This window comes from Lipophrys pholis, assembly GCF_963383615.2.
Source record: "Lipophrys pholis genome assembly, chromosome: 11".
Taxonomy (NCBI): domain Eukaryota; kingdom Metazoa; phylum Chordata; class Actinopteri; order Blenniiformes; family Blenniidae; genus Lipophrys; species Lipophrys pholis.
Window position 1 is genome coordinate 22,688,302 of NC_137631.1, and position 26,709 is coordinate 22,715,010.

General features: G+C 40.0%; 1 protein-coding gene across 1 annotated transcript in view; it reads right to left on the reverse strand.

Annotated features, from left to right (window-relative positions):
- The window catches only part of necab2 (N-terminal EF-hand calcium binding protein 2), a 142,374-nt gene that overhangs the window by 20,033 nt on the left and 95,632 nt on the right, over window positions 1-26,709 (reverse strand). Inside the window, exon 9 of the mRNA XM_080474449.1 lies at window positions 17,505-17,561. Coding sequence (XP_080330575.1) covers window positions 17,505-17,561 — 57 coding nt within the window. The remainder of the gene's footprint in view (window positions 1-17,504; window positions 17,562-26,709) is intronic.

Consider the following 26,709-nt stretch of genomic DNA (forward strand, 5'->3'; position numbering starts at 1 on the left):
CACAGCTCTCATAGTCACAGACACTGGAGACTGTTCATTATCTGACCGGCTTGTTTGATTATTTACACGCCTGAGATTGATTAAAAACAACACAGTTTGTGCCATTCCCCAGTGACATGCAGATGTAGGAAAATGACTAAGTGATTACGTGTAATTGAAGAACCAACCTCTTCAACGGGTCCGTTCGGTGGCTGTGCGGAGCTTTTGATTGTATCTCACAATCAGCCGGAGAAATTGGATTTATGGCTGCCACGGAAAGTTTTGCACCTCTGTCACAGTGTGATTCACGTTATTAATATTTGAATAATATATGTGTTACAGAATTACGGGTCGTACATTGTTGAGGATATAGCAATGCAAGGAATAGATTTAATAATCTAGTGAAGTGGCAACGTGTACACCTTCACCACAGACTTAAAATATGGCCTCCTGTCAGCTTTACATCATTTTAAACTGGCCTTGAGCTACTAAAATATATTACATAATGCATCCGCTGAGGCAGCAGCTGCTCAGGCTGTGTGTAAATGTGCGTGTTGCGTCAGCAAGAACACACTTTTTCTTGCACCTTTTAAACCTGCTCAAAATTGCACACGGTCTGTGTGTTTATCGGATTTACAGCGACTCTATGACTGACTGTCGCCATGTTGTAAAAACATGAGTATGGTTCATAAGGCTGTAAATATATTATCAATTCTCTGCTCGTTTCTTCTTATGAGCATTTTCACATCACAATTTTGACCTCATAAACTGAATTGCACCGGGCAACACAACCACAGAGACAGCGCGGGGGACAGATAATATTAATTTTATAAAGCGTCACGCATCATACCTTTAGCTTTAAAACAGAGAGATACTATGTGCAGTGAACTTGATATTTAATCCGAAACACCACCAGTGAGTTTTATTACCATTCTCAAATGGTTATAACAAATCAATCACTATGAGAGTATTTGCATAGACCATAAAGATACCATACTGTAAACTGATTGTACATCACAGAGCATTAAAAAAAAGCTTTCTTTCTCACATCTGTATGTAACCCCCTGGTGAAGCTCTGCACCGACAAATGCATCAATTATGCAAGAGGTTTCACCAGCTGCCAAATGACACACTGTACACTGCTGCACTGTATGTGCTAAGCATGTGAGTGTTAAGTGTGTGTGTTTTGCATGCTGTAGTGCGAGTGTGTAAATGGGAGCGGTGGAGGGAAGTGCATGTGTGTGTGTATGTGTATGTGTATGTGTATCGTCCCAGTGTTACCATGGGAACAGGGAAATACCCGTTACCCAGATACAGGTCTTCCTCTCATCCCTCACTCTCGACCCTTCGTCTCCCCACACGTCCTTTACTCCTTCTTCCTCAGGGTTTCCTCACACTTCACCTCATTTCTTTTTTTTTTTTTTTTACTTCCCCCAGTTCCTATTTTGGACGTCTCAGGGCCGTACAGCCTTCGATTTCCTCCCGCAAATTCCCAGCATCCTCCTCTTCCCTCACCGTTCCCACCTCTTCTCCCCATCCTCCCACCTCCTTCCTCCTCCTGCTGCTCCCATGTCTCGCTCTGGGCTTAAGAAATCTCTCATTTATTCAAATGAGGAAGAAAAGAATCGGAAGGAAAGAAGCGCTTCATTAGCTCAGGAATCATTTGCATCTCTCCTTGGGCTGCAACATTAGATGGATGACTACGATACGGCTCAAACTGACCTGCTGACTGCAGCAGTTGGCCAACAACAATAAATATCCAACAGTGAGCACCAGCACTTGGGTGACATGGTGTATTTGTATTTTAGTGATTGGACCTGGTGAATGTACTACGCAGGACGAAACCAAAAACCAAACAGAAACTCGTAGTTATGTAACAAGAAAAGAGCACAACATTGATTTTTGATTTGTGAAAGCAGTAAAATTTGTGAAAATTAAGTTCAGTTACGAGTTTTTTCCTTAAAAAAAGAGTAGTGTAGTAACTCTATTGATTCTTGTTAGGTCTTGAGGACCCCCCCCCCCCCCCCCCCTTTTCTTTCTCTTGCAGGTATTTTGTCCCTGTTATTTTTCTACTATAGTTATTGTATATTAAGTGGTTTGAGAGTATTCGTGGTGGTGAGTGTATTTAGTTTTTCAGAGTATTTTCTTAATTAACAGAAACTCCCACCGACAGGACTCGCTCACTCGCTCCATCTCCGTTTCCTAGGCTGAGGCTTTCTGTGGTAGTAGTAGTTTTTTGGCTTGGCTGGAGCAGCCATCGTGTTTACGCTTTTGTTTTAATCTGGGTCTAGTCTGGGTTTTATTGCTTTAGCCCGGTACAGGGTTCTACAGCCCTGTACAGGGTGAGATGTGTGGACATTGTAACTCTCTCCATATAGCAGATATCATGAGCAATATCCACAGTCATTCCTTTAATGGATATATGCGTATGGATGTACCTAAAGTAAAATAACTGACTGAAGTGCTGCACTTCCATCCCAGAAGACTTTCTTTCTTCTCTGCATATAAACTCCTCGAAGCATTTATGCCACTTCTGGCTTTTCCATCTCTCCTCCAAATGATTCCTTTCATCGGTGTGTACATCTCTTGGTGAGGGTTTCATTTGCTGGAGGAAATCTCTGTTTGCATCTCAGGGCACATTCATGGATATATATTTGAGCACAGATGAGTTTCCTCCTTTACTTCAAATTTGTTTGAGATTGACGTGAGCGGAATTTAAAGTGTACGACGAAACACCTGAAACAAAATATAATATACACAAATCTAAGTCTGGCCATATGCGATGTCTTCAAGTGTGATAAACCATGGGGATGATACTGATGGAGAATTATTTTCTTTAAATTCTGACTTTTTAGATCTACAGAACTTTGGGCCTGATTTACTAAGATCCTGCATGAAGCGCGTCAAATTACACGTTATAGATTGAGGTTTCGTTTTGTTGATTTCCTAAAAATAGCCCCATGAGTGACGGCACACATGAAATCTGTGTTATTTCTGCAGGACTGTCGGAAACAATCCTCAGTACGTCCCGTTATTACATCACCCTCCACTTGTATGTGCCAAATATCAAGTTTGCACAACCCTTTTAGATCAGGCCAGGCCGATCTGTAAGGATGAGAATGTTCTGCTCATGCATGTGTGAGTTTCCTCCGGCTGCTCTGGCATGTGAGGTAGATTGGTGAGCTTAAATTGTCCTGAGGTGCAAATGTCAGTTGTTGTCAGTCTCTCTGTGTTTGTCCTGTGATGGACCTGGGATCTTACTCAAAAGCAAAGAAAATAATCCATGACATTATTGATAATCTCTGTAAATTCCTTGCTTGGCAATTATGTCTCTTTCATTGCGTCCAAGAGCAAACCTCTTTCCTCTCACTTCCTGCTTCTCGGAATCTATAGATCGGACGAGGTTCTTTAATTACTGGACTCTCCCTGCCTGTTGCCTCTATTGTCCTGTCGGTGTCCTTTAGTTATACTGACATTGTGATTCATGTTTATTGAGCCCTACATGAGTGTGAAATAATGCTGTGCTGACTACGAGAGACGAACCAAGGCACAGGAATTGACTGCAACAAAATAAACTGCTGACACCGCACTGTGCATGCAGGCGTGGAAATGTGTGCTTCATGGCTTTGATCCTGAGGTTTTGCCTCTTCCTTGGGGCAATTCTTTTAGTTATTTGGTTTAATACCTCCTGACCTTTGAGCGATTTTACCAACACATTCTTTGCTCTTCTTTGTTAGCAGTATTCACTGTCTTGGTTATTTTTAATGATTAAATATGGTTCATAAAGCCTGTTGAGGGAAAAAATAAACACAACTTGGCTTTATGTTGAAAGCCATCCAGTCTTTCAGTACGGTTAACTGAGCAGTCGTTTAGATAAAAGCAACAAAACAGTCAACCGGGTCAATTAAAGAGAGGAGAGAAGCGGTGAAGGCTCAGTCATTACGCAAGGCGGCGAACACGAACAGGAGCAGATACAGTGAGGAGGCAGGCGGGTTTGCAGGCTAAGTGGACTAAACTGAGTAGACAGAACGGAGGAGGAAGGAGAAACAAACAGGGCGGAGAGGGTGGAGAGAGGGGCACTGTGGGTTGTGCTTGATTAATGCATGTGGGAGCACTTATTGAATTTGCGAAGAAAATCTCCTGTGCCAAGAACACACAGCTACCTGGGGATGGGACCATTCAGGGAACGAGTGCCGCCAATCATATGTCAGGACCAGAGTGAGTGAAAAGAGCCACAATCTCATCGTCTCGTAATCCATGGACGTCTCAGACATGATGGATTTTTATCACGCAGTGTTTTGAAAGTCGATAAAAATACAGTACTGGATGGTACTACAGTTACTTCTTTAGAAGTCAGAGTTGCATATCATCCATCCATCTATCTTCTGTACAACTTCATTCAATTCTCTGAAAAGGTCACCAGTCCATCACAGGACAAACTCACGGAGACAGACAATCACACACACTCACATTCCACAGACAAAAAAAAAAAAAGTCAAATTAACCTTGTAAGAGACATGCTGATGGAGAACATGCAATGATACACACAGAAATAACAGCAAACATCAAATTGACCAACAGTGCACACAACTACATCCCTCTGTGGCCCAGTTACATAACTAGGTAAGAGGAAAAAGTAACTAGTTAGTTTTGGGTTTACACAGCAACATTTTGAAACTGATGTCCATTTCCACAGAAACAGCAGAAATGCTGAAAACAATGTTGTTTTCATGTATGGCCACTAGACGGTGCTGTTGTTTGTTTTTGTAATGAAACCACAGTTTTAAAAGTGCATTTTCCCCGTTCACATGGAATCAGCATTCTCAAAAAGTTCCGTTTTCAGTGGCTCTGAGCAAAGTTTGCGTATACGGACACCCAAAATGCATCGAAGTTTTTCGTTTTCACTTGCAAACATTGCGTCATGTAAACGGGGACTCAAAGTGACATGTGACATGTGACAGCTGACGTACTGCCACTACTGACGTTATCTTCACTTTCCTCACAAAGAGTTTATGTGCAGAGTTGTGTTATTGTGAAAACTCTGGCTTAGTCTGATGACTGACTCACTCATTAACCTTAAGCTGAAGTTACATCTGTCAGTGGGAAGTCAAATGTTCCTGAGATGATGAGTTGGTCAATTACACAATTTTATATATATAATAAATACAATTCTTTAGCAACTCTCACACCCCACCATCTAATTTATAGACATTTTTATCGCTGAAAACAAACAGAAAATGTTTCTTCTGGTCTTACGGGAAAAAGCTTTTCTCAATTTACTTTTCTTCCCCTACTAATCCCCGTGGCTCTCGGAGCCAAACCATGATACTTTCTGAGAACATTAATATTTAAAAAAAAAAAAACAGTTCACAGATGCAAGGACTCTTTGTAGAAAGGTATTTATCTGGAACAGCTGGGCAACTGTAGTTCTCAGCACAAATAATTCAAACAAGAGCAAATCGCAAGGGATTATTTTTCAACACACATCAACTGGAACCAGAATGAACTGCAGCGTTCAAGTTTTCTTTTTTTACAGATATACGACTGAATGGCACAGAGAAGTGATGAACACAGACTTTAAATGCACATGCAAAACTTATTAGTATTTGTAAAAGATTTATACATTTATTATCTGCTGCACTGATGTGGATTTCATAAACTTAGGTATGACTAAGTTTGACTGCATGATGGCTCGCTCCGCTGAATCTGAAGGTGGCGACCGCTCTAATGAACTTTAATAGACAAGACTGAAAGATCGGACTGGATTAAGTTAACAAAAAAAGCAAAACAAATATGAAGGAAATATAACTCACTTTGATCAAAAAAGGACAAAGTAAAATGTGAGAGACGATTGGTCACAAAGTCCAAGATGTTGGTAAAAGAAGAGCAACAGAAGAGATTCAGGAAGTTGCAAAGCGTTTAGCCATGTCGTGGTTCTGTTTTTTTTTTTAACCTATATTCTTGTTTCAGGTCATGTTTACTATATCCTCTCGATACCTGAGTGCCTTGTTGTGACAGACTATTTACCAATGAAAGACAACCGGTGCTACTTAATTAACTTCAACAACCAACTAAATGGGTTTGAATTAAGCGTATTGAGCCAAAATGCATGTGTTCCATCATTTCGACCTGGAAATTTACTTTACATATTGACTTTACCATTATTTAAAAAGGTTCCAAGGTCCAATCTTCTTTCCTGCATGTTTATTTTTAATTTTTTTTTTTGGGGGGGGGGGGGGGGGGGGGGGGGATATTATCTGGCCCAAAACCGGACTGCAAAAGGCTCCAAACCAGCCTGCCAAACCACAAAGTTAAGTTGTAAGGATTTCAGAGTAAACAATGATTTTGTTTATTTTTTCGAAACAAATTTAGAGTAGAGGACACAACACAATACTGAGACCAAAGCTGAGATATCAGGGATGGCACCGTGAAAGATCGCTACCTCGATGTGAAAATGCTAACTAGCATTAGCCTCACAGCCATGCTGTCAGGGTGAATTTGTAAAATCATGCACAATACAACAGCCATAGAAGAAGTTTTTGGGACATTTCACTGTGTTTTGCACTGGAGGGTTTCATTAAAATTGACTTCATGTTGAGATTGTTGTCATATTCAGTATTGGTCTTGTGAAAATATAGAGATCTTCATCGAGTATACCCTGCACCCTGAGAAAGAAGAACTTTAAAGTTTAAATTTAAAAGGTTATTATGGGACTATTTGTCCAGTCTGGCCAACTCAAGATGAAATTGGGGTGTATGTGGCCCCTGAACTATGATCTGTTTGACACCACTGTTTTAGTCTAGTTGTCTTGTGTAGGCTATGTTTACATTGCTTGTCTTGATATTTTGTGTGCATTTTCATCTCATGCCATGCGACTGTGCCCTCTCTCTGCTGATTTCAGTGTTTCCACCTGAGTCTCTTCAGAGTTGAAGCACTCTGTTCATGTGTCTTCGCCGGCCCATCTATTCATTTCCTGTACCTCCCGTCGAGCAGCCCGTAAACTTATGTTCCCCGGATGGATTCATTCTGGAACATGAAAACAAATTTAACAAAATCTTGCAGGAGGTTTGCCCTTATAAATGATTTTACGCATTTAGTAGAAAATGACTTGCAGCTCCCAGAAGGAGAAAGTCTCTAACTCCTGTGTCATCGATAAGTCTGAGGTCAAACTCTACCGCTAGAAGGGTTTTGTCCAGCTTTAGAACTCTTCAGCGTGGGGGGAAAGATTCTTAGAAACCAAAACTCCTGCAGGTAAACTCCTCCATTAGGACAGGTCAGCACCCTGCTGCCATCCTACCTCCTTCAACATCTGATGTGACCCAAGTAAGTTCCCACCAATCACTGCTCTTCACAGTATTCTGAGTATTCCTTCGCCCGGGGCGAACATGCCTTTCAAATCCTTTATCTCAATAGTGGTTCAACCCTTCCGGTGTTGGAAAGTCGGATATAAACATTGCCAAGTCGTCTTCCTCTTCAATGCTCGCCGTGTTCTTTGATACTGGAAACTTCAATCAGAATTCAATAAGTGACCATTCTTCATTCTCTTTCCTCATATCTTTTCTCTTCCTTCAAATGTATCAGCAGTGGTGCTGCGTCAAACTGGAAGTGGAGTGTCACTGAGAGGACACTCTGGCCACTCTACCTTGTATTCATGAAAAACGTCCCCAAGAGAGCGGCTCTGGATATGGGGGGAATCTGGGCGAGCTGCAGGCGATGGAGGCGGAGGGGAAGAGCTCATTTAGAGCCGAATAAAACAGTTAAAACCGACTGAACCACCGTGTGCAGCGTTATGAAACGAGTGTGGATGTTGAGGGCAGGGATATGAATGTGAGGAGCTTCTCTTATAGAGAACCAACCGATCCCACTGAAGAGGCTTACATCAACTGGCTCACTGGAGCACGTTGGCAGGCTTCAGACAAGCTGCGATGCAGATGTTTTAAAAACCACATGTAACATGTTTTCAGCAGCGTGGACTGACATTATGTATTGAATTAAGTGGTTTGATTTTTAAGGTAATCGGCATTACTGATTTTATTTGTAGATAGGAAATTATCGTGAATTTTCATTGACGTTCTCATTAGAAATGAGTAACAGGGATCATTGTGAGGGCCAAGACATGTTCACAAAAAAAGGGATTCTGACCAAGCATTTCTTGAATTTAGGAGAAAAATTTAATTTTCAAAAGAATCAATAACTTTACCTAATTAAATTTGATTTACCAAATCAACAAATATTCAATCCATGTTTGTTTCGCAATGCATGGGATAATTATATTCTTTAATTGTTTCGCTGTTTGTGAGTATTGAGCTATTACAGTTGTGAGGTATTACTAAATATCTAGATGAAACGCAGCCGATATTAGTTTTGGTCACTTTCCATTAAATGAAATTCATTTTGAGCAGCAAAACATGTTTAATACTCAAAATGAAGATAAAACAGCTTGTAAACATGTATATATAGTTTTGATAAATTTACCAAAACTGCAGCTTTTGTTGAATTTTGAAATTTAAGAACTATACTCAAAAACTGTTTTATATTGTATTAAGTATTCCTAAGATTTTTTTTTTTACTATTTAGCTATATTAGACTTTTGAAGACATTATGATCACGTTAGTAGTTTGAACCTTTTTGGTATTTCAGTTGTTTAATTTTTTTTTTGTTATATATTATTTTTTGCCATTCAGCACAGTTACCATAGTTTTATTATTATAAATTTTTTAAAAAAGCAAACCAGTCTTACCTACTTGAATAAAATGCTATAAAAGCACAATATAACAGCCTGATTAAATGAAACGTATTGAATGAAGCACCGTTTTGTGCAGCCGGCACACGTTGGCTGCACACTACATCTGAGTCAGCGCTGGTGTGGTTTGAGAATGATGCGTCCATCCGAGCATGTGCATGTGACCCGTTCACACGGTAATATCCATATTTATAACCTCTTAATATATTTTTCATAATGGTCTTCACAAGGCCCCCGAATATCCCCTGGTGAACCTCACGTTCTCCTCTAACCTCCCAGCTGTCCGTTCCAGTTTGTCGACACCTTACTGGAGCATGTATTATACATTGAAGCTGTCCATGTGGTGTCTTTTCTCTTCACGTCACTTTTTTTTCCCCCCTCAAGCTCTCATGTTCTGTGCCAGCTTACATTTCTTACATTAATATAATTTGATTAGCTTTGAATCAATTCAGAGAGAAAAATCTCATGGTTGATTAGTTTGTTAACTAAATATGTCGAACTGTTAGAAAATGTGGAGGAAAAAACTAATTGGATTATGGCGTTAGTTGGATTGTGTCTTTATAGCTCTGAGGGTGACAGTGTGTATCACTTTGATCCAGACAGAGACATCGAATCAAATCCTGCATGGATTAGGTTAAAATCCTGGTGATCAATAGATGGTGGTGGAATATTATACAGAAATTAAGTGGAATGAAGTCATTTCAATCTATTAACTCAATTTAAAAATAATCCTGGCTGTATAGACACGTTGGCCTCCAAATTATATAATTGCACAATTGGCCTGAGAATATGGACTTGGAGTCACGGCACTCTGGAAGCCACCATTGTTATCATTGTCCATCTACTCGCATATGTGCAGAAGAATTATTTACTACGTCTGTGGTGCTCATGCGCAGCATCAGCATTTCACAACAGCATTTCCCTCCGTGTACACGGAGAAGGAGCCTGACCGTTCCGAGCACCATCATCATGTAAATAATGCAATGACAGTTTTTTGCATTTTCACTTGAAAACGTTGTCGTCCAAACGGGGCGGTGTGGTTAAACCGTGTCGCGAGCATCAGCAGTAAATCAATTCATCATAAAATACAATCTCTTGAGTTGATGTGGTTTTACATTCACTAGGAAAACTGTGTGACTGCATAGACTAAGCAGCCATTTTCCCTTCCACTTATTTTTTTGTTTTCTCAAATCAAAAGTAAAAAAAAATAAAAAATATCATGCTAGGAAAAGGTATTCCAACTCCTACAAACCCTAACTAAAAACATTTAATCAAGCATCTCACTGAAGAATTGCCACAAGTTGGTGTGAAGAAGAAAAAAAACAAAAAAACCCTTTCAATCATAAGGTTTATATTTATGTTTGAGTTGATTGTTCTTCAGACATGATTGCCCTTCTAGGTTTAGACAATGTCATTTTTGTGCAGTCGACAACACGCAGGTCAGCTTTTAATTAAACTAATCGCATTTTCTTGAAATAAGAAACGTCAAAGGCAGGCAGTGATTTTTTATTTTTTTTTGTTCCAGAGTGCAGCCTCGCAGGAGGAAAAACAGTTGAGCGTTGGCGTCGGTTTGTGGTCTGTGCTCCGCGCCTGCTGGTTAATTATGTGTTTCATTTAGATAAACATAGCTGTGCAAAGACAGTGTATGCAGCGGAAAAATACGGGGGGGGGGGGAGGTGACAAATTTGTGCTGTTGAGATTCAAGAAAGCACCTTGGGCTTGATTCAAAACATTCGGCAAAAAAACCTAAAAAAACTAAAAAACCAGAGCCATGCTCATATTCCTGTGGTATTGCCTCCGTCACAGTCGCCCGTCCTATTTCTATTATCTTTCTTTTATTGCACTATAATCGGCTCCGATATCCCACTCCTGCCTTTACATTTTCCTTTGGTTTCTCTTTCCCCTCCTCTAAGCCATACCTTATTCTGTTTTTATTGCCTCTCCTTTCCTTCCTGATACGCCTCTGGGGGATGAAAGAACCGACAAGATACAGTAGCAGTGATTGATTTGGCTACTTCACATGACAGAAATCATTGGCAGCGAGATGCTCGCGGCTCACAAGTGTCCGATACAAGTGCACACGCGAATGCACCCGCAAGTTTTAAAGCATCCCCCATGAGATATGCGGTACCATTATGATCCGACGGGGTGACGCAAGTCACCGAGCGTCTCCGTGGAAAGCGAGCGAGGGATGATTGCTTTGACAGAGGGCTGAGAGGAGATGACGGGTAATCACATCTCAGTCTTTCTCCCGGTGGGGGCAGGAAGGTCGCCGGGGATACGCCGACCCGGCCAAAGGAGTAAGGCTGGAAGCGCGACCTTGTTAAAAGAAATAAGTGTTTAGACATATTAGACATAAGGGGGCGGGGTTAGCGAGCGTGAGAGGGATCGAAAGGTGACGGTATGATGAGAGGGTGAAATACAGGGGTGGGAGGAGGAGGGGGTGGGAATGTTGCACTTTATTTCACAAGCTGCGTGTCTGCGTCTGGGATCAAAAGGGTCGGATTCATTATCACCTGGTTTCGTAGGATGTCTGCAAATGTATTCATCAAGCAGACGCTTCAAGAGGGAAGGCAAATAAGATAAGAAAATATAATATGTCTGTCCCACATTTACTGAGGGTTAGTATTGTTCTCTAGAAATATTACATTTTTTGTTAAATAAACCCTTATTAATAAAAGGATAAAGAAATAAAAAGCCTCCCAAATGAAAAGGTTGTCGCTGCTGCTACTTTGTGCGCGATGTTGGCGTTTCTCTCTTATTTTCCAACAGAGTCACTTTGGAAAAATTGCTTTCCATTAAAACATGTTTAAAAAAAGAAGAAGATAGTTTTATCTAAGCTCAGTGGTTCACAAACCTGACCGGTGAGTCACACCTGTAATATAAAAGACCCTGTATGATAAACTGTTAACATAGAAGCGAGGACTCTTAACAGTTTACACACAAATTTGGGTTCGGTTTCCTTCTGGTCGGCGTTTTAAAGCTTCAAAATGACGGAGAAAAAGTTACATAAGTACGTTTTTCCTGCAGCCAACATCGATGTCAATAAGATGTGGTGGCATCATTACATGTCTGCTGCCTTTTCACATTTTGAGGCGATACTGAGTTGCTTTTTGGTGGTTTTCTATGTAAAACTGAATCCTTTGAAAACAGATTTTCTGAGGGGCATGAAAGGGGGGCATTCCATTTTTAATCATCACGATTCAAGCTCTCACTTTGAAACTCTAGTGATATAAACAAAGCAAACCAAATGTAAGTCATTGGCGTTAGAGTTGGAGGTTATTTACTCTTTGGATTGGTTATTTGGTTCATGTTACTGTGAGTACGCTGAAACGACAGTGTGTGCGTAAGACAAAACAACAAATTCTGATATTTGTTTGTGAAATTTCTCAAAATCGATTTACACACTGAAGGAAAAGGTGTCAGTTATCATATAATAGACATATAATAGAGAAAACACCTTCTAGTCAAATTAAAACTATCATACTGTGCACCAGAACAGGAGTTCATCTTGACCTGCAAATCCTCAAAAGCCTTAGCAAAGGTGTTTTTTTTTTTTTTATCCTACCAGGTTAAAAAAAACAGCAGAAAAGAAAAGCTCACGATGGTACAAGTGCAGGTGGTGTGATTCCCTGTGTGAAAATGTGTGACCAATCAGTAGCATCCCATCCCCAGGGGAGGAGTCTGGTGTACGTTAGGCTTTTAAGGTTTAAATGATTATGTAGCTTCTCTCGTCACAAAAGCATTAGCATGTCAGATTTGTACAGGTCTTAATTTGAGTGCGCAGTATGGTGCATTGTTCAGAGGTTGTACGCGGTCCCCAAATTAAATACAGTTTTGTCATCTCCCAGCCATCCCCGTTAAAAGCCGGGCTGTGCCTCAGCAGAGTGGTGTCATGAGAGTGGATTAATATTGTGTTGCCTGCTTGTGCACTGCTGTTTTTTTACAGGAGCATAATGATGTTACTGCAACACAACTTCAATGTTACTGCAAACTGCTGCAGCTTTGACCCAATATCTACTTTAAGTTGATCAGTCGTGCAATGATTCTTTGTCTTCCTTGTTACTCGGCCATCTCACCCTGTCACCTGACACACCGATAATCTGCTCCACTGCACCCACCAATCTTCTCTGAGGTCTTCTTTTCCTGCTCCTGCTGGAGAATCTCCATCTCCAACATCCAATAAATCCACCATCTCTTATCAGCACATGACCAAATCATCTCAACCTCTCTAACGTCGCCTCTAATCCAGCTGTCCCACTGATCTGTTCAGTTTTAATCCTGTCGATCCTGCTCACCCCCAATGAAATTCTCAGCATCTTCCTCCTTCAGCTCAGCTTTCCGTCTTTTGGTCATTGCCACCATCTCCAAGTCTTATAAACCTTCTTGTTCACTCTCATCCTATTTGCCCCAAAACTGATCTCCACCAAGAACATCTCACCAGCACCCTTTTCTTCACCTCTTCCGCTCACTAAATACATTACGTTTGGTTCTTAGAAATTCAAGTGGATGTTTGATATAAGCTGTTAGAGAAAAGAAGAAATTTACACACACCCAAACTTTTTTTTCCGCCCAAACTTCAACTTCTTCAGCTCTCTTCTATTGTGCAGCTGTTCTATGACACATTCTCGGAGTCACAATAATCATTGATGCTACTGTATAGAGAGAACTGTAAATCTGTCCTTGGATCTTACAGTACTTCCACCAAATGAATCAAACAAGATCTTGTTCAGTTACACAAGAGAGAAGGTGTCAAAATCAGTGTGTTGTGTATACATAAATGAGCAGATGCAGCGAGTATGATGACTTCCACTAGAGAGATGGATTAAACATTGTAAAGGTCCAAGCAGCCAAAAACTGATATAAAGGCTGAAACGCTCATCAGATAGGAAACAGACAAAGACAGTGAGACTTTCTTATTGATAGGGAAGTAAAAGGCGAGACAGGAAAACACATGAAGACACTGAAAAAGTAATGGAGGTGAGAAATGGGCAACAAGGGAACCATCCATTTGTGAAACAAACAATAAAAAAAACCTTAATCTACCTCGATGATTTAAAGTCGAAGCGCATATTTTTGAGGCGGTGAGTTGGTTGTCAGATGAAATCGAGAGGGTTAATTTTGGGGTGTTTCCCTTCAGAGGACACTTCACACTTCACAGCCATTCTGAATGTAATAAAGCCAATTATGTAATAACTTGCCAATAATGTATAAATCAGATGGTGATGACTGTGAGAACGTTGCTGAGGATGCATCCTCAATAAATAAACATGATTAGTATCCTATCCACTACAGCTTCTTTTCAGAAACAAACAACATAAAACCTGCAAAAAGTTTTTAATTTCCAAGAAATGCAGCTTTTTTGTGTGTATTTTTACATAATTGGCTACAGTTATAACATTTCGAAAACTCTTTTTTTTACCTCCAATCACATAATAACTTATTGCACCATTGGCAAATATGTTATTACACTATTGGAACAATATTACATAACAGGCTTTATTAGATTAAAATTAGTCAGACTTCTAGTTTACCAACGTTACAAAAGTTTTCAGGTGAGAACTCTTGTTTTTAAATTTTTTTTTAATAATTGTTAGTTTGCAAATATTTTGATTTCCCCCATAAATTAGCAGGACGCAATGCAAATATGTTCCTTCGGAACAGTGAGAGATTTCACATTTTGTTTCATACTTTTACACACACATTTGGGAGCTTGGAGGGAGCCACATGAAACTTGTGCTGCATTACCATGGGAACTGTAGCTGAGTGTTTTCTCAGCCTGTGTGAAAGCACAAATATGATTACCTCAAAGAGCAAAAAAAAATAAAAAAATGTTCCCCACCGGATACTGATTACTTTGTTTTGTGAATCAGCCCACTGACAAACAGCCAAATGGGCCCTGCAAAGCGGGGTAATTACTGACAGTACCTTCATTAAATGTCTCAAAGTCTTTGAAGACCACAGTAACAACAACTTCCCTATTGAATGTTTAATATTTTACTGGTTGTTAAAATAAAATGGCCTTTTTTCCTTCCTGTTCCTTGTCTGTGTAATTGCACCTTTCTGTGTATTTTTTTATTTTTTTTGGAGAGGCATTATTTTAATTTCAAATCAGAACTTGAAACGTCTTGTGAGTCGACTCGGATAATAACCTTTTTGTGTCTGTGGCCATGACAACAGCACAGTTTCGCCAGCGCGCTCACCATTTCCCAGCAGTTAATGGGGAATCATAAGTGGCTCCACTGCTGTGGGCAAGAGTGCAGAAGGTGATTATTCCACGGGTCTCCCTTAGAAGGAAGATCTGACTCTTCACTTTCATGTCCAAGGCTCGATGTTATATGCACAAAAAGCAAACATGTGGTATTTCACTAACCAGTGAACTGGTTAGTGAAATACTTACAGGTAGAGGGTGTGTAGAGTAATTATATTTTAAATAAAGGTTATTTTTGCTCCAGGGTTCACCTCCAGTTCTGTGTGTGTTTGCTCCGTCCATCACAGGGAAAACACACATTCACAACAGAGCAATCACACAAGAGTTTGCTTTAATCAAACCAAGTGCGAAGACGCCCCTGCTTTTATTTCAAGCTTGCACGCTTTGTCGATTATTTCGTTAAAAATAAACCCGTGTTTTTCTCCATTTCTCTGCTGATCGCCTCATCCCAACCTCAACCGTGCAGCACTATGTGAAGGCTAATTTGAGGAGAGGGATACCAAATGCCAATTATCTTTCCAGGTTTCAATAATGATGATTGCAGATCACAGGTAGATGGGATTGAATTAGAGGAGTAACGGTTGGTTTTAATGACGACTGCCACAGCAGCGCTGGAGGACTGATTGCACTTCTGCTTTAAGGTCTGATCACTGATGGAGCTTAAAGTGTTTAGGTAACCTATTCTGTAAATTGAATACAATCTCTGGGAGTTTCACAGTGATCTACATTTCTGTGTACAGCAACTCTAATTGAAAAACAGATTTATAGCAGTAGCCTTAACTGAATTTATACATTGCATGCGCATGTTTTGCGTATCTTTATAATAACAATAATTTTGTGTTCATTTTATTTTGGTTTAACATGTAAATAGAAAAATGCCGAATCTGATAAAATTTCGCCATTTTTGCTCCCGGTTGTTAATGCTAATGCTAATGCACGCTTGAGAAAAGAAGATGAATAGTGATGCAGTATCAAATGAACAATTCTACTTTAATAATTTACTGGATGGTTGTTTGTAAATAAAAAACGTTATATGCAGTTTTTGCCAAAGTGAATTTAAGTATCACTGGAGTATTTTGTCATTAATGTATCACTTGGGAGCAAAGCCCCCGGTGAGGGGCTCCAGCTTGTGACTTTACGGAGGTTTACGAGTCTGAAGTAACACAATTTTCATGCAATGAATGGGCTATTTTAAGTGTTAATTACAACTTCACAAACTGTGTGATTAATGGTCAATAATAAGTACATTTTTAAATATCGATTCACATGTTTTAACCTTAACAGAAATCATCTCATGTGCTGAAATAAATATATTTTATCGTGCCAAGGAGAATTTAGGCTCATTCAAGCAGCGCGTCATTAAAAAGTTGAACAATTCATGAATTGATGCAAACATTTATGAGCTGCCATCAAATAAAAAAAAATTATATTTTACATAAAATGACAGTAAGTCTGAGTGTTTCTGATTCTATTGGGTGTAAAATAAGGGTTTTAGGACGTTTGCAAATGAATCGATTTCATGTTTTCATTCATACAGCATCCCACCTTTTTTGGAATCAGGGTTTTAAAAAGCATGCATTCCCAGCTTTATAAATCAGATAACTGAAATATGCAGGCATATCTTTCTGAGCAATGGTAAATCCATACAGACTTTAATGGATCTGACTGGTGCAGAGTGTTTTTTTGAGGGGGGGGGGGGGGGGGGGGTATGAATAACCCACATGAGATAGAGTTTTCCCAGGATTCATTTATCGCCTTTTCAGGTGTAAATGCACTGCAACGTTACACCGTCGTCAGTGATGCCTCTCCGCCCGTTTCATAAGCAGGAATCAATGCAGTAAACACACCTGACCTCGTCTCACTGCAGGAGGCTTCTCCTATCTGCAGGGTTTTCCTCCTTTTCAGACAGGACTTTGTGTGACCACAATACACCAAAACACAGATAGCTGTTGCATTTTTCCAACCTTTCACATCTGCACGGAGCATTTGACAGTATTTATTGCTCCTTTGCACTCTTATCTTCACTTCATTGCAGGTATACCTGTTTCTGATAAGAGTCTTGGTAAGAATTTTATCTGAAAGTGGAGTCAAATATGTGAACATAGGCAGCTTCAATCCAATCGCGGCTCTAAAGGAACACGCTGCTCATTTCTTTTTCCTGTGAATCACTGATGATTATCGCACATCCTGGAAATGCTGCATGTGTCTCAGACTGCTGATATGCTAGTTACGCTTTCTGTGCGAGTCACAGATATTGTAAGATTGTGTGTGGCTCTACTAATGCTTCTGCAGAAAATTGAGCGTCCATGAATTATTCAGCTCCAGACAACACAACAGATTTCGCACATTGCCTGAGAAATAATTCAAAACATCAATGAGAAGGATGCCAGAATTATTTTTGGGTTGCCAGTCATTCATAAAGTTCGGCGCCATGTTGATTTCATCTCAAAGTTATGCCTTGGGGTGCACAATCTTGGTAATGGTGGGGTTTTTTTGGGCTCCTGTAGCTGTGCTGGACCTGCGGGCCGTGTGTTGCAGGGTTAGTCTTCAAACAGCGTTCAGTCTACTTACTGCGCTGGTGGTGCCATCTGTGTCTGTTAGCCTCTGGTGCAGGTCAAACCAGACCGTCTGCAAGGAGAAGCACAACAACAACAACAGCGGCAGCGTGTCAATCAACGAGACCAACGACAGCAACTACTACAAGAGCAGCTTGAAGCAGACAGAAGTCACTCACAGCGGCAGGGATCAGTCGACATGCGGACGGTGGAGGTGGGAACCAAAGCAGCATGTGTGGTGACCTTAAAGATTGCAGTGAAGCAAGTTGGGATGAAATGAGGGAAAATATGGATGCATGGGCGTAACAGACGCACAACATGACACAGAACAGCTTGCCGGAGCGCGGCATGTGGTTATTATTACACCTGGAACACTTACAAGTTTGCAGCGGAGCTTGAGTTTCATTTTCCAGTCAATCATTTTATTGTCAGAAAATCTTCCTCAAAATATAGCGTTACAGCATCGTTGAGCTTGGCAAAGCTCGGACTATCAATGAGTTTGATCTGGATGGATGGATGGATTGATGGATTGATGGATGGACCAGGCAAAAAGTCAGCATCCTCAGCCTTTGAAAGACATGAAATTAGGGAGGAGTGCTGCACACCATCGGTGGGGAATCAATTTTCCTATTTGGGCCACATGGAAAATAAAGACTATTATGGAGGGCTCAGTCATGACTTATAATCAATTCTGCCTAATATGAATGAATATCTTGATAAAAGGCATTATGTTGCATGGTTTGGATTAACTACTGTTCTTGCAAGGCGTTAGTCAAGTTTCTTGTGTTTCTCTGCCTGTTTTGTCTGGTTACGATGATTCAGAGTGAGATCCAAGAACCCAAAGGTTTGTTTTCCACAAATGAAGTGCAAAAATGTATCTTTTGCTTTAAGTCTATAGATTCCCACATTTAGTTAAAAAACATTCTGCACCAATTTCAGTTTTTGTCCCACAAAGTCCACTTTTTGGTGTGATTGATCTGCAAGCAGACGCAGTAAAGATGATAAGTAACAAGCTAAACTACATACACTGAAAAACAACAACAACCCAGACAGCAAATTAGATGTATTGCATGCATCAACCGCTTTACTTCATCCAATCCAGGGTCAGAGGGTGCAGCAGGTCAGCAGTCCATCACAGGGCAAACACAGAAACAGTCTCACACACACTCACATCCACACCAGAACACCACAACCTGATCTGATGAGTTTAAACTCGATATTGCATGCACGCACACAACAGTTTATTGGAGGATCACATCTGACAGACGTCCGAAGTCACACACACTATGGATCTGGCATGCTTGCCTCTGTGAAAACGGAATATGTGACCCAGATCGCACGAAATATGATGCGTCAAGTATTTAATGTATTTGAAAAAGAGGCGCAATCCTGCTCAGCCTTGAGAAGAGAAACTGCAGTTATAGTGGCGAGAGGCTTTTCTTCCACTGGCTCTCCAGGACCTTTATTAGTGGACTTTATCCAAACAGGTCGAGCAATATTATCTAAATGTCTGCTGCTGCTTTTATTTTCCCCCACTTCTTCAAATGTGACTGATCATCTCCCATGTTGCCGTTTTTATTTTATTTTCAGTAATTTTTTTATCTATGTGCTGTAAAAGTCCAGTATGTTTGATAACTTCCAGTGCCAACCTATTCGGCTCTATAGTATCATATTTCACGCACCAACCAACGGAGGATTAATACATCTCCAGCTGATCTTTCTTACATAATTCATGCAAAAAGAAAAAAAAAAAACCTCACTTAAAAACTGTAAATTGCATGTGATGTCACTCATGTTATTCTTAATTGGTCTACCCAAAAATGCATAAAAATATGAGCATCTTACTAAATCACGCCCAACTGAGGATTTTCTTGCTATGAGGGCAAACCAGTACACCACTTCCATGCATTACGTATATTTTTGTTCCATTTATTTTGTCTTCTCACCCCCTGACGGACCAGTCAGAGAAAACTAAAGTGGCACTTGCCCCATAACTCCCAGGTCTGGTCTGGACAGAAGGCCACAGTAGCGCCCTCATTAGGCTTTTGGCTACATTTGAAATCAAAAATCAAGCTGACTCATCACTTTCACCTTTGAAACCAACGGAACTCTGCTGCGTTGCTTCAAAGGCCTCTGAGATCCATTTTGAAATTCAATCAGTCTTCTCGAGACAGGTTTGACTAATCAGAAATGGCAATTAAATAGTGAATTCCCAAGCCCTCTAAATACGTGTCAGTGACACTTTAATTGAATTCTTAACATTTTTCCCTTCTTTTGTTACTGCTTTTAGAAAGACTAAAAAGAAAAAAGAAAAAGACCATGCCCTCTGCGCTCCTACGATAATGAGGATTGCTCTTATTAGTTCCTGCTTCAGTGGCGGGGTTTAGCAAAAGGTCAATTAACCGAATGAGACACAATTTAAAAGTAAAGTGAAGTTCAAATATGCTTTTCACACAAGTCATTAGCGGAATCAGCTGGCCTGGTAGCACAGTGACTGCTCGCGAAGATGATGAGACATCGATTTTTGGTCGTTTCCCCACTTCTCGCTGCCAGCGAGTTGGAGTTACAGAATCCTGCGTGGCTAAATCATGGAAAGTGCTGCAGGTTTCTGTCGCCAAGGTGACTGATGAGGATCACTGTTTGAGTTCGGCGTGCAAGGACTCCGAGGGTTAACTAAAACTTTTACAAAGCTCAGCAGGGGGAGTCGGGACTGTGAGGCTCTGACTCTGTGGTCAGGCAGCACACACACACACACACACACACACACACACACACACACACACACACACACACACACACACACACACACACACACACACACACACACACACACACACACACACACACACACACACACACACACACACACACACACACACACACACACACACACACACACACACACCGAGCCCAGGGATGAAGAATTTAAGCTTGATGTGACACAGTGTGGTCACTGCTGGACTGAAATGAAGGCTGGTGTATGTTACTGGTTGTTAAACACAATATTTGCATTTTTAATGAAATTGATATGGTAGAATTGGGCGGACCATATGATAAAGTGAATAGTGCTATTGTGTTAGAGTGAGAAGGCAAAGGGTTTTTCTGTGTGATGTTTGCATGTTCTATCTGTTACTACAAGGTTAATAGCCTGTCTGTGTTAACCCTGGCTGGATCCCTCTGGGATAAACTTCAGCTCCTTCGGCCTTGACTTGCATAACATGTGAGAATACCATGGATGAGTCAATGAATGGATGAATGAAATGCACGTTTTGATGCATTCACAAGACAACAGTAGCAGACTTTTAGGACGTGTTCACATTTCTCTGTTTGATACGGACCAGAGTTCAGGGAGTTTCTGGGAAAGACTGTTTCGTTTGGTCGTCTCGGACGTCCCCCCGAACTCTCAACCAGATCTCACTAGCAATCTCTGGTCACCTTGAAACTGTGGGTCTCAGTTTTCCTGCAAATGGTCTTTCCCGCGGGTGTGGTGAGAAGATGTGATGTAGAATGCAATGCATTCTGGGTAGTAAACAAACTAAGCTAACCGGACGAATCAGAAGAATCAGACGCAGAAAGAAAAAGTTGGAAAATGTCTCGCAGGCAGACGTGGAGTAGAGAAGAAGTAGTGAGGAAGAATCTCATTGATATCTGGTCTGAAGACTATTTATCGTGGTTGTTTGTGGCTACCCATTAGCCACAAGCTAATTAGCCTAGCCACCACGGGCTGAAGCAGCAAACTTCAATCAATGAGTCGTGTTTCTTTTTTACTTCCTTTCTGGACACTTCATGCGTCACATTTTTCAGGCGGTTTGATCCGGTCCCAAAAGTGCTGCTTAAACACCACCCGAACCAAATGAAGGTGTGAAAATTCTGACCCCACCCCCAAGTGAACCAAGTACCAGACTATCCAAATGTGAAAGGCCCCTTAGATTTGTGTAGATGTACACTTGATTGATTCAGGGCCAAAATTTCACTTGTATTTACCTAGATTTGCCTCCAGTAAATCTGACTCCATCACTCAATACATCTGGCAAGAGTTGAGATTGAACATTTAGAATGTCATAAAATCATGCTGTCACTCAACCCAACCAAACACATAAAACCTTCTTATGACCTGCAGTACTCAGAATTGGAGAATCAGGGTTTCTTGTTTAAGCTCCACCTTGTGTTAACACTCACAAGTACTTTATAGCCAAGAATTATGTGTGGCCTATATTTCATAGAATTTGTTGCATGTCAATTAAAAAGTAACGCATGGCCTCAAATGGCCCGCGGCCCACTGTTCGGACACATCTGCTCAAACGTGTACAACATAGCTAATCTCATTACCGCTTCAGGAGGCTCCGTGACCCAAATGAAGAATTTTATTTATTTATAATAATCTATATATATATATATCTATATCTATATATCTATATATCTATATATATCTATATATCTATATATATATCTATATATCTATATCTATATATCTATATCTATCTATCTATCTATCTATATCTATCTATATATATCTATATCTATCTATCTATCTATCTATCTATCTATCTATCTATCTATCTATCTATCTATCTATCTATCTATCTATCTATCTATCTATCTATCTATCTATCTATCTATCTATCTATCTATCTATCTATCTATATATATATATATATATATATATGGGTTTGGAAGGTTGACCTCACACCTCTTTGTTACCTTCACTCCCAGCTCCATTTCACCGCCCTCCTTCCTCTTCAAAAATCTACTTTACTATTATGTTTTAAAAAAGAATAAGCTTGTTAGCATGCAGACACAGTATCACACAGTCGAGCGTTCGCATCCTGAGACAGAACAACACGTTTTCTAGTCTACACAACACAGAAAGCAAGAAATAATGGTTATATTTTCAGCGCAGAACAGTAAAGACAGCTTTGCCGGTGAGATTTCCAGCACGTTATCACAGAGCAGTGGTGTCAGCACAAGGTACTGTTTTCATCTTGCCAGGTCCAGCATTTATCCGCGTGTGGCTGCTTTATTATTCATTCGGCAAACAATTTGTGTTTCTCCCTGACACGGCGTGATAATATCGTTTCCTTTCCCAGACACCTGCACTGTTCTTAATACTGAGCTCTGTGGAGGTAACACCCGGCCAGGCAGACAGACGGGGACGCCTTCGGGACATCGACACAAAGCCTCGTTGTCATTTTCATTTGGTGTTTTTTTTGAAAAGCAGAAAAAGACCATGCATAAGCTTTTCCACAGCTCTCATTATTCTGAAAATACACTCTCCAACATAAAGGTTTGGTGGACCATATTCCTTTTTTTGATATGTAATGACTTGTTTTCTGCTGTTCTTAGGAAAAGGTGATTTTAAGGGCACTTTCTCTTCAGACAGAAACTCTGCAAGCCTTCCAAATAGTAAGTTGTGATATTTTTATGAAAATAAACTGTATTTCATGAATTAGTTTCTTTAATTTTGCTTAATGTCTTTAAACTAAATCAGGATTGAATCATTTACCTCGAATGTTCATTAATAACAAGACATTTTAGTGGAAGCCTGGGGAAATTGTTTGCATTTGAGTGTTTTACCTGACAGATATTATCACGAATGAGCTTTTAGATTATTTTCTTGATCAATCAAATCTTTTTTCTTTCTGTGGAAAATGCTTGATGATCGTGAACCCCCCCCCCCCCCAAAAAAAACCCCTTCTAACTATGTTCCAAAGCCTGAAGTGTGGCCTAAAATATGCCATTTAATCCTGAAGAACAGTCCACAACCAAAAATATAATCACATTTTTTAAGCTGGAGACTTTAGAGAAACAGCTGATTTTCTCATCATGTCCTGACAATAATAATAATAATAATAACAATAATAATAATAATAATAATAATAATAATAATAATAATAATAATAATAATAATAATAATAATAATAATAATTCTTGAATGTTTTTTTAGAAACCATAAAAACTAGCCTCACATATTAGTGATTAAAAATAGAAAAGAAACATCAGAGCCTGGGTTTCAGGATACTTTATGATCCATCCATCCATCCATCCATCCATCCATCCATCCATCCATCCATCCATCCATCCATCCATCCATCCATCCATCCATCCATCCATCCCATTAAATTTGGTGTATTACGCAGATGGAATGGGAACAGACTTAGAAATGTACCGTCAATGTTGTCTCCACTTCTCTGTTGGTACAAATTTCAAGCTTCAGTTGATCGTAGGTTAAGCTTCACCGCGGTGAAGGGAACATAAATTATTCCTGAGGAGTTTTTATTGCTGTCCAAACAGGTAAAAGTCAAACCCGAGCGTGCTCAGTCGACTGTGAGGAGATTGTCTTTGCGCCGGAGTTACTGTAAACAAGGCAGCCACTGTAGATTAGGTATCGTTCTCTCTGGAGGGCCGTGGGGGTCACGGCTGATTAGTGACTAATTCTTTCAATCACTTCTGGAACATTTTTTAAAAAAAAAAGCTCACTCAACTGAGTCAAACTGTTTCACTTAAACCTTTGCCGACCCCTTTTGGTAACGTCCTTTCTTTTTTTCCCTTTTTTTTCACATTTTCTTCAATCTACAAACATCTCATAATCATCTTTGTTATGATTATTGCTTTAAAATATGTAAAAATGCTTTTACAAGATAATTCATACATCTAGCGAGTAACAAAAGCATCTTTTTTAAGCAAATGACGTATATATACGTTAAAAATATACATCAGTATAATGTTAGCTTTTGGTACTACCTCACCCTAAATTCAAAAATAGTGGGCTTTAGGTCGGTTTTACATTTTAAAACAGGTTTTATTCTATAGTGATTGCCCTTAAATAGTATCCGTGACTTAAAATCATGAAGGAAACCTTTGGTTTCATTTCTTATTTTTGCAAGGGTGTTTCAATAAGTGCCTTGTAAAGGGTTAAACCTGAGCGAGATATTACTGCAAAAGGCTGAGGGTTGTTTTGTAAAGCGGAAATGTGGTTGGTGACATACACAAATGGTTTCTTCTTCTTCTTGCCTTCCCCTTTCCTAATGTGATTCCCCTTCTCTCCTCCCATATCTTACTCGTCTTCCTCCCCCGTGGCAGGACACAGTGTTTAGTTATTCTTAGCTCTTTCTGCTGTAGTCACCTGCTCCTCAAAAGACAGCTGAGTCTGCCGCGGCTCCATTAGCCTTAACATGTTCAGTACTGGATGAGAGGAGAAGCAGGGGCGAGGTGGAGGGCAGAGGGGGTCGAGAGGGAGAGGTGATGGATGTAAGAACGAAGGAAGGGCGAAAGGATGAAGAAGCTTCTCGAGCTTGAGTTCTGCGAAGAAGCCAAGGAAGAAGTTTGTTTCTTCAATGAAATCCTTCACTTAGTGTTAATTAACTGCTACTACCGCTCCAACCCCGAAACTCCTCATTAAGCCCCAGCGTCTTTCATTTTGTGCTTTCCTTGCACCTTTCTTTCATCCTTTGTTAACCTTTAATGTGTTGCAAACGTGCACAATCGCTACATGCTGCCAAATTGCATAAGGGGTGACGCATATTCTTCACTTCTTTAGATCAATTACTGGCAAAAAGTTGCTGTTCAACTTCTTTAATAACGTTTGATTTCTACAACAAGCTGTGATATGAACTTAAGTAGGAAGTACAGGTTTCATTGCAGCCAACCAACCAATCAACCAACCAATCAACCAACCAACCAACCAACCAACCAACCAACCAACCAACCAACCAACCTCATTAGGGTCAGAGCACTGACAGAAAATGGGTTGAAGAGCAAAAGTTATCAAAATCTTTCGCAAAAGTTTTTGGGGCGTGGCTGTGATCAAACCACGTACCGTAGCCTCACCATGCACCACGGTCCAACGTGGTGTGCGAGGGCCCGCTCAGTGCTGCTTACAGCTTTAATTTGGTTCATATTTTGGTGACTGAGTTTTCAACAACGTTTTGATTATTTACAGTAAAACTAAATAAAGAGCAGACATTAAACATTAATGTCCAATTAAGATGGGTATCTGTTTTCAAACTGCAAAATTCATTTTAATAGTTGAAGTTGAAGAACTACCCTGTGTAACTACTTTTCCTGAGGAGGCCATGTCTAAGACCCCGTTTACATGAGAATGTTTCAAGTGAAAACACATAGATTATTGCGTTTTCGTTTCAGAAAAGTTCAACATTTACACAGAGAATATTGTTGTTAGTATGCCCGGCCACGAGTTGGTACTACTGGTTGTTTTAGCCATGTCTGTTATTGTCCACTCAGCAATGCACAATAGCACCTTTTTTAATAATCTACAAATTCTGCTCTGCATCAGTCAAGTTATTATATTTCTGCGTGGGTTTGGTCTGATAATAGTAAATCTGCTTAATAGTTTAGTATAATAAGGTCTATAATGAAAAAACAAACAAACATCCAATGCTCTCTACTTGAGTACTTTATTTTACATTTACGATCATATTACAACTGGTGATAAATTGATTGAAGCAACAGAAATAATCTGAGGAGTCACTCTGTTTTCAGAAAATTGCACTGCTCTCCTGTAATTCCCATCACTGTAAGACCACACAGGAACCGCCATTATCGTATTAACACTCACTAAGTAGATACACAATGCAAATGCAATGCACATCCAAATCTCATCAAATGCAAATTATGACCCCTCCCGCTGATGCTGATGCGTCACATAGCGGCGCAGAGATGTCTGTTAGTGCATTGAATCCCACTGTGGCGAGATCTGCTCATACACAAATGGGGGATGAAGCTCTAACGCGAGAAGAAAGAAACATAATTTCAGACGTCATTGTCAACAGATCTTCAATGGTAAATCAGTCCCAATCTCCCACACAGCAGTCACCAGATGACTCAGAGAGGTCATTAGGTGATGAATGAATTAGATGAAATTTGCCACTTTAAGACCTCTAGAAATTATTCTAGTGCTTATTTACAAGTGCTCTTGAACATGTAACCTTTTAAATGAGGTTACTCGAGCTGATAAATGGTCACAATCTATAATGGTTCGAAAATTATGAAAACACGGACATTCTTCTGAATTGAAATGTTTTGATGTTGGTATCCCACACTTGAGAGTTGGAATGCCAGCAATTTATAAACTAATTTATCTCTTCAATATTTCCTAGTAGTTGAAATACTTAAACTAAGCTCATTGAAGTAGAGTTTTCAATAGATTTTGAGATTAAAACGCATTTGAAACCATCCGGATAAAAGACTGAATACTCCTTGAT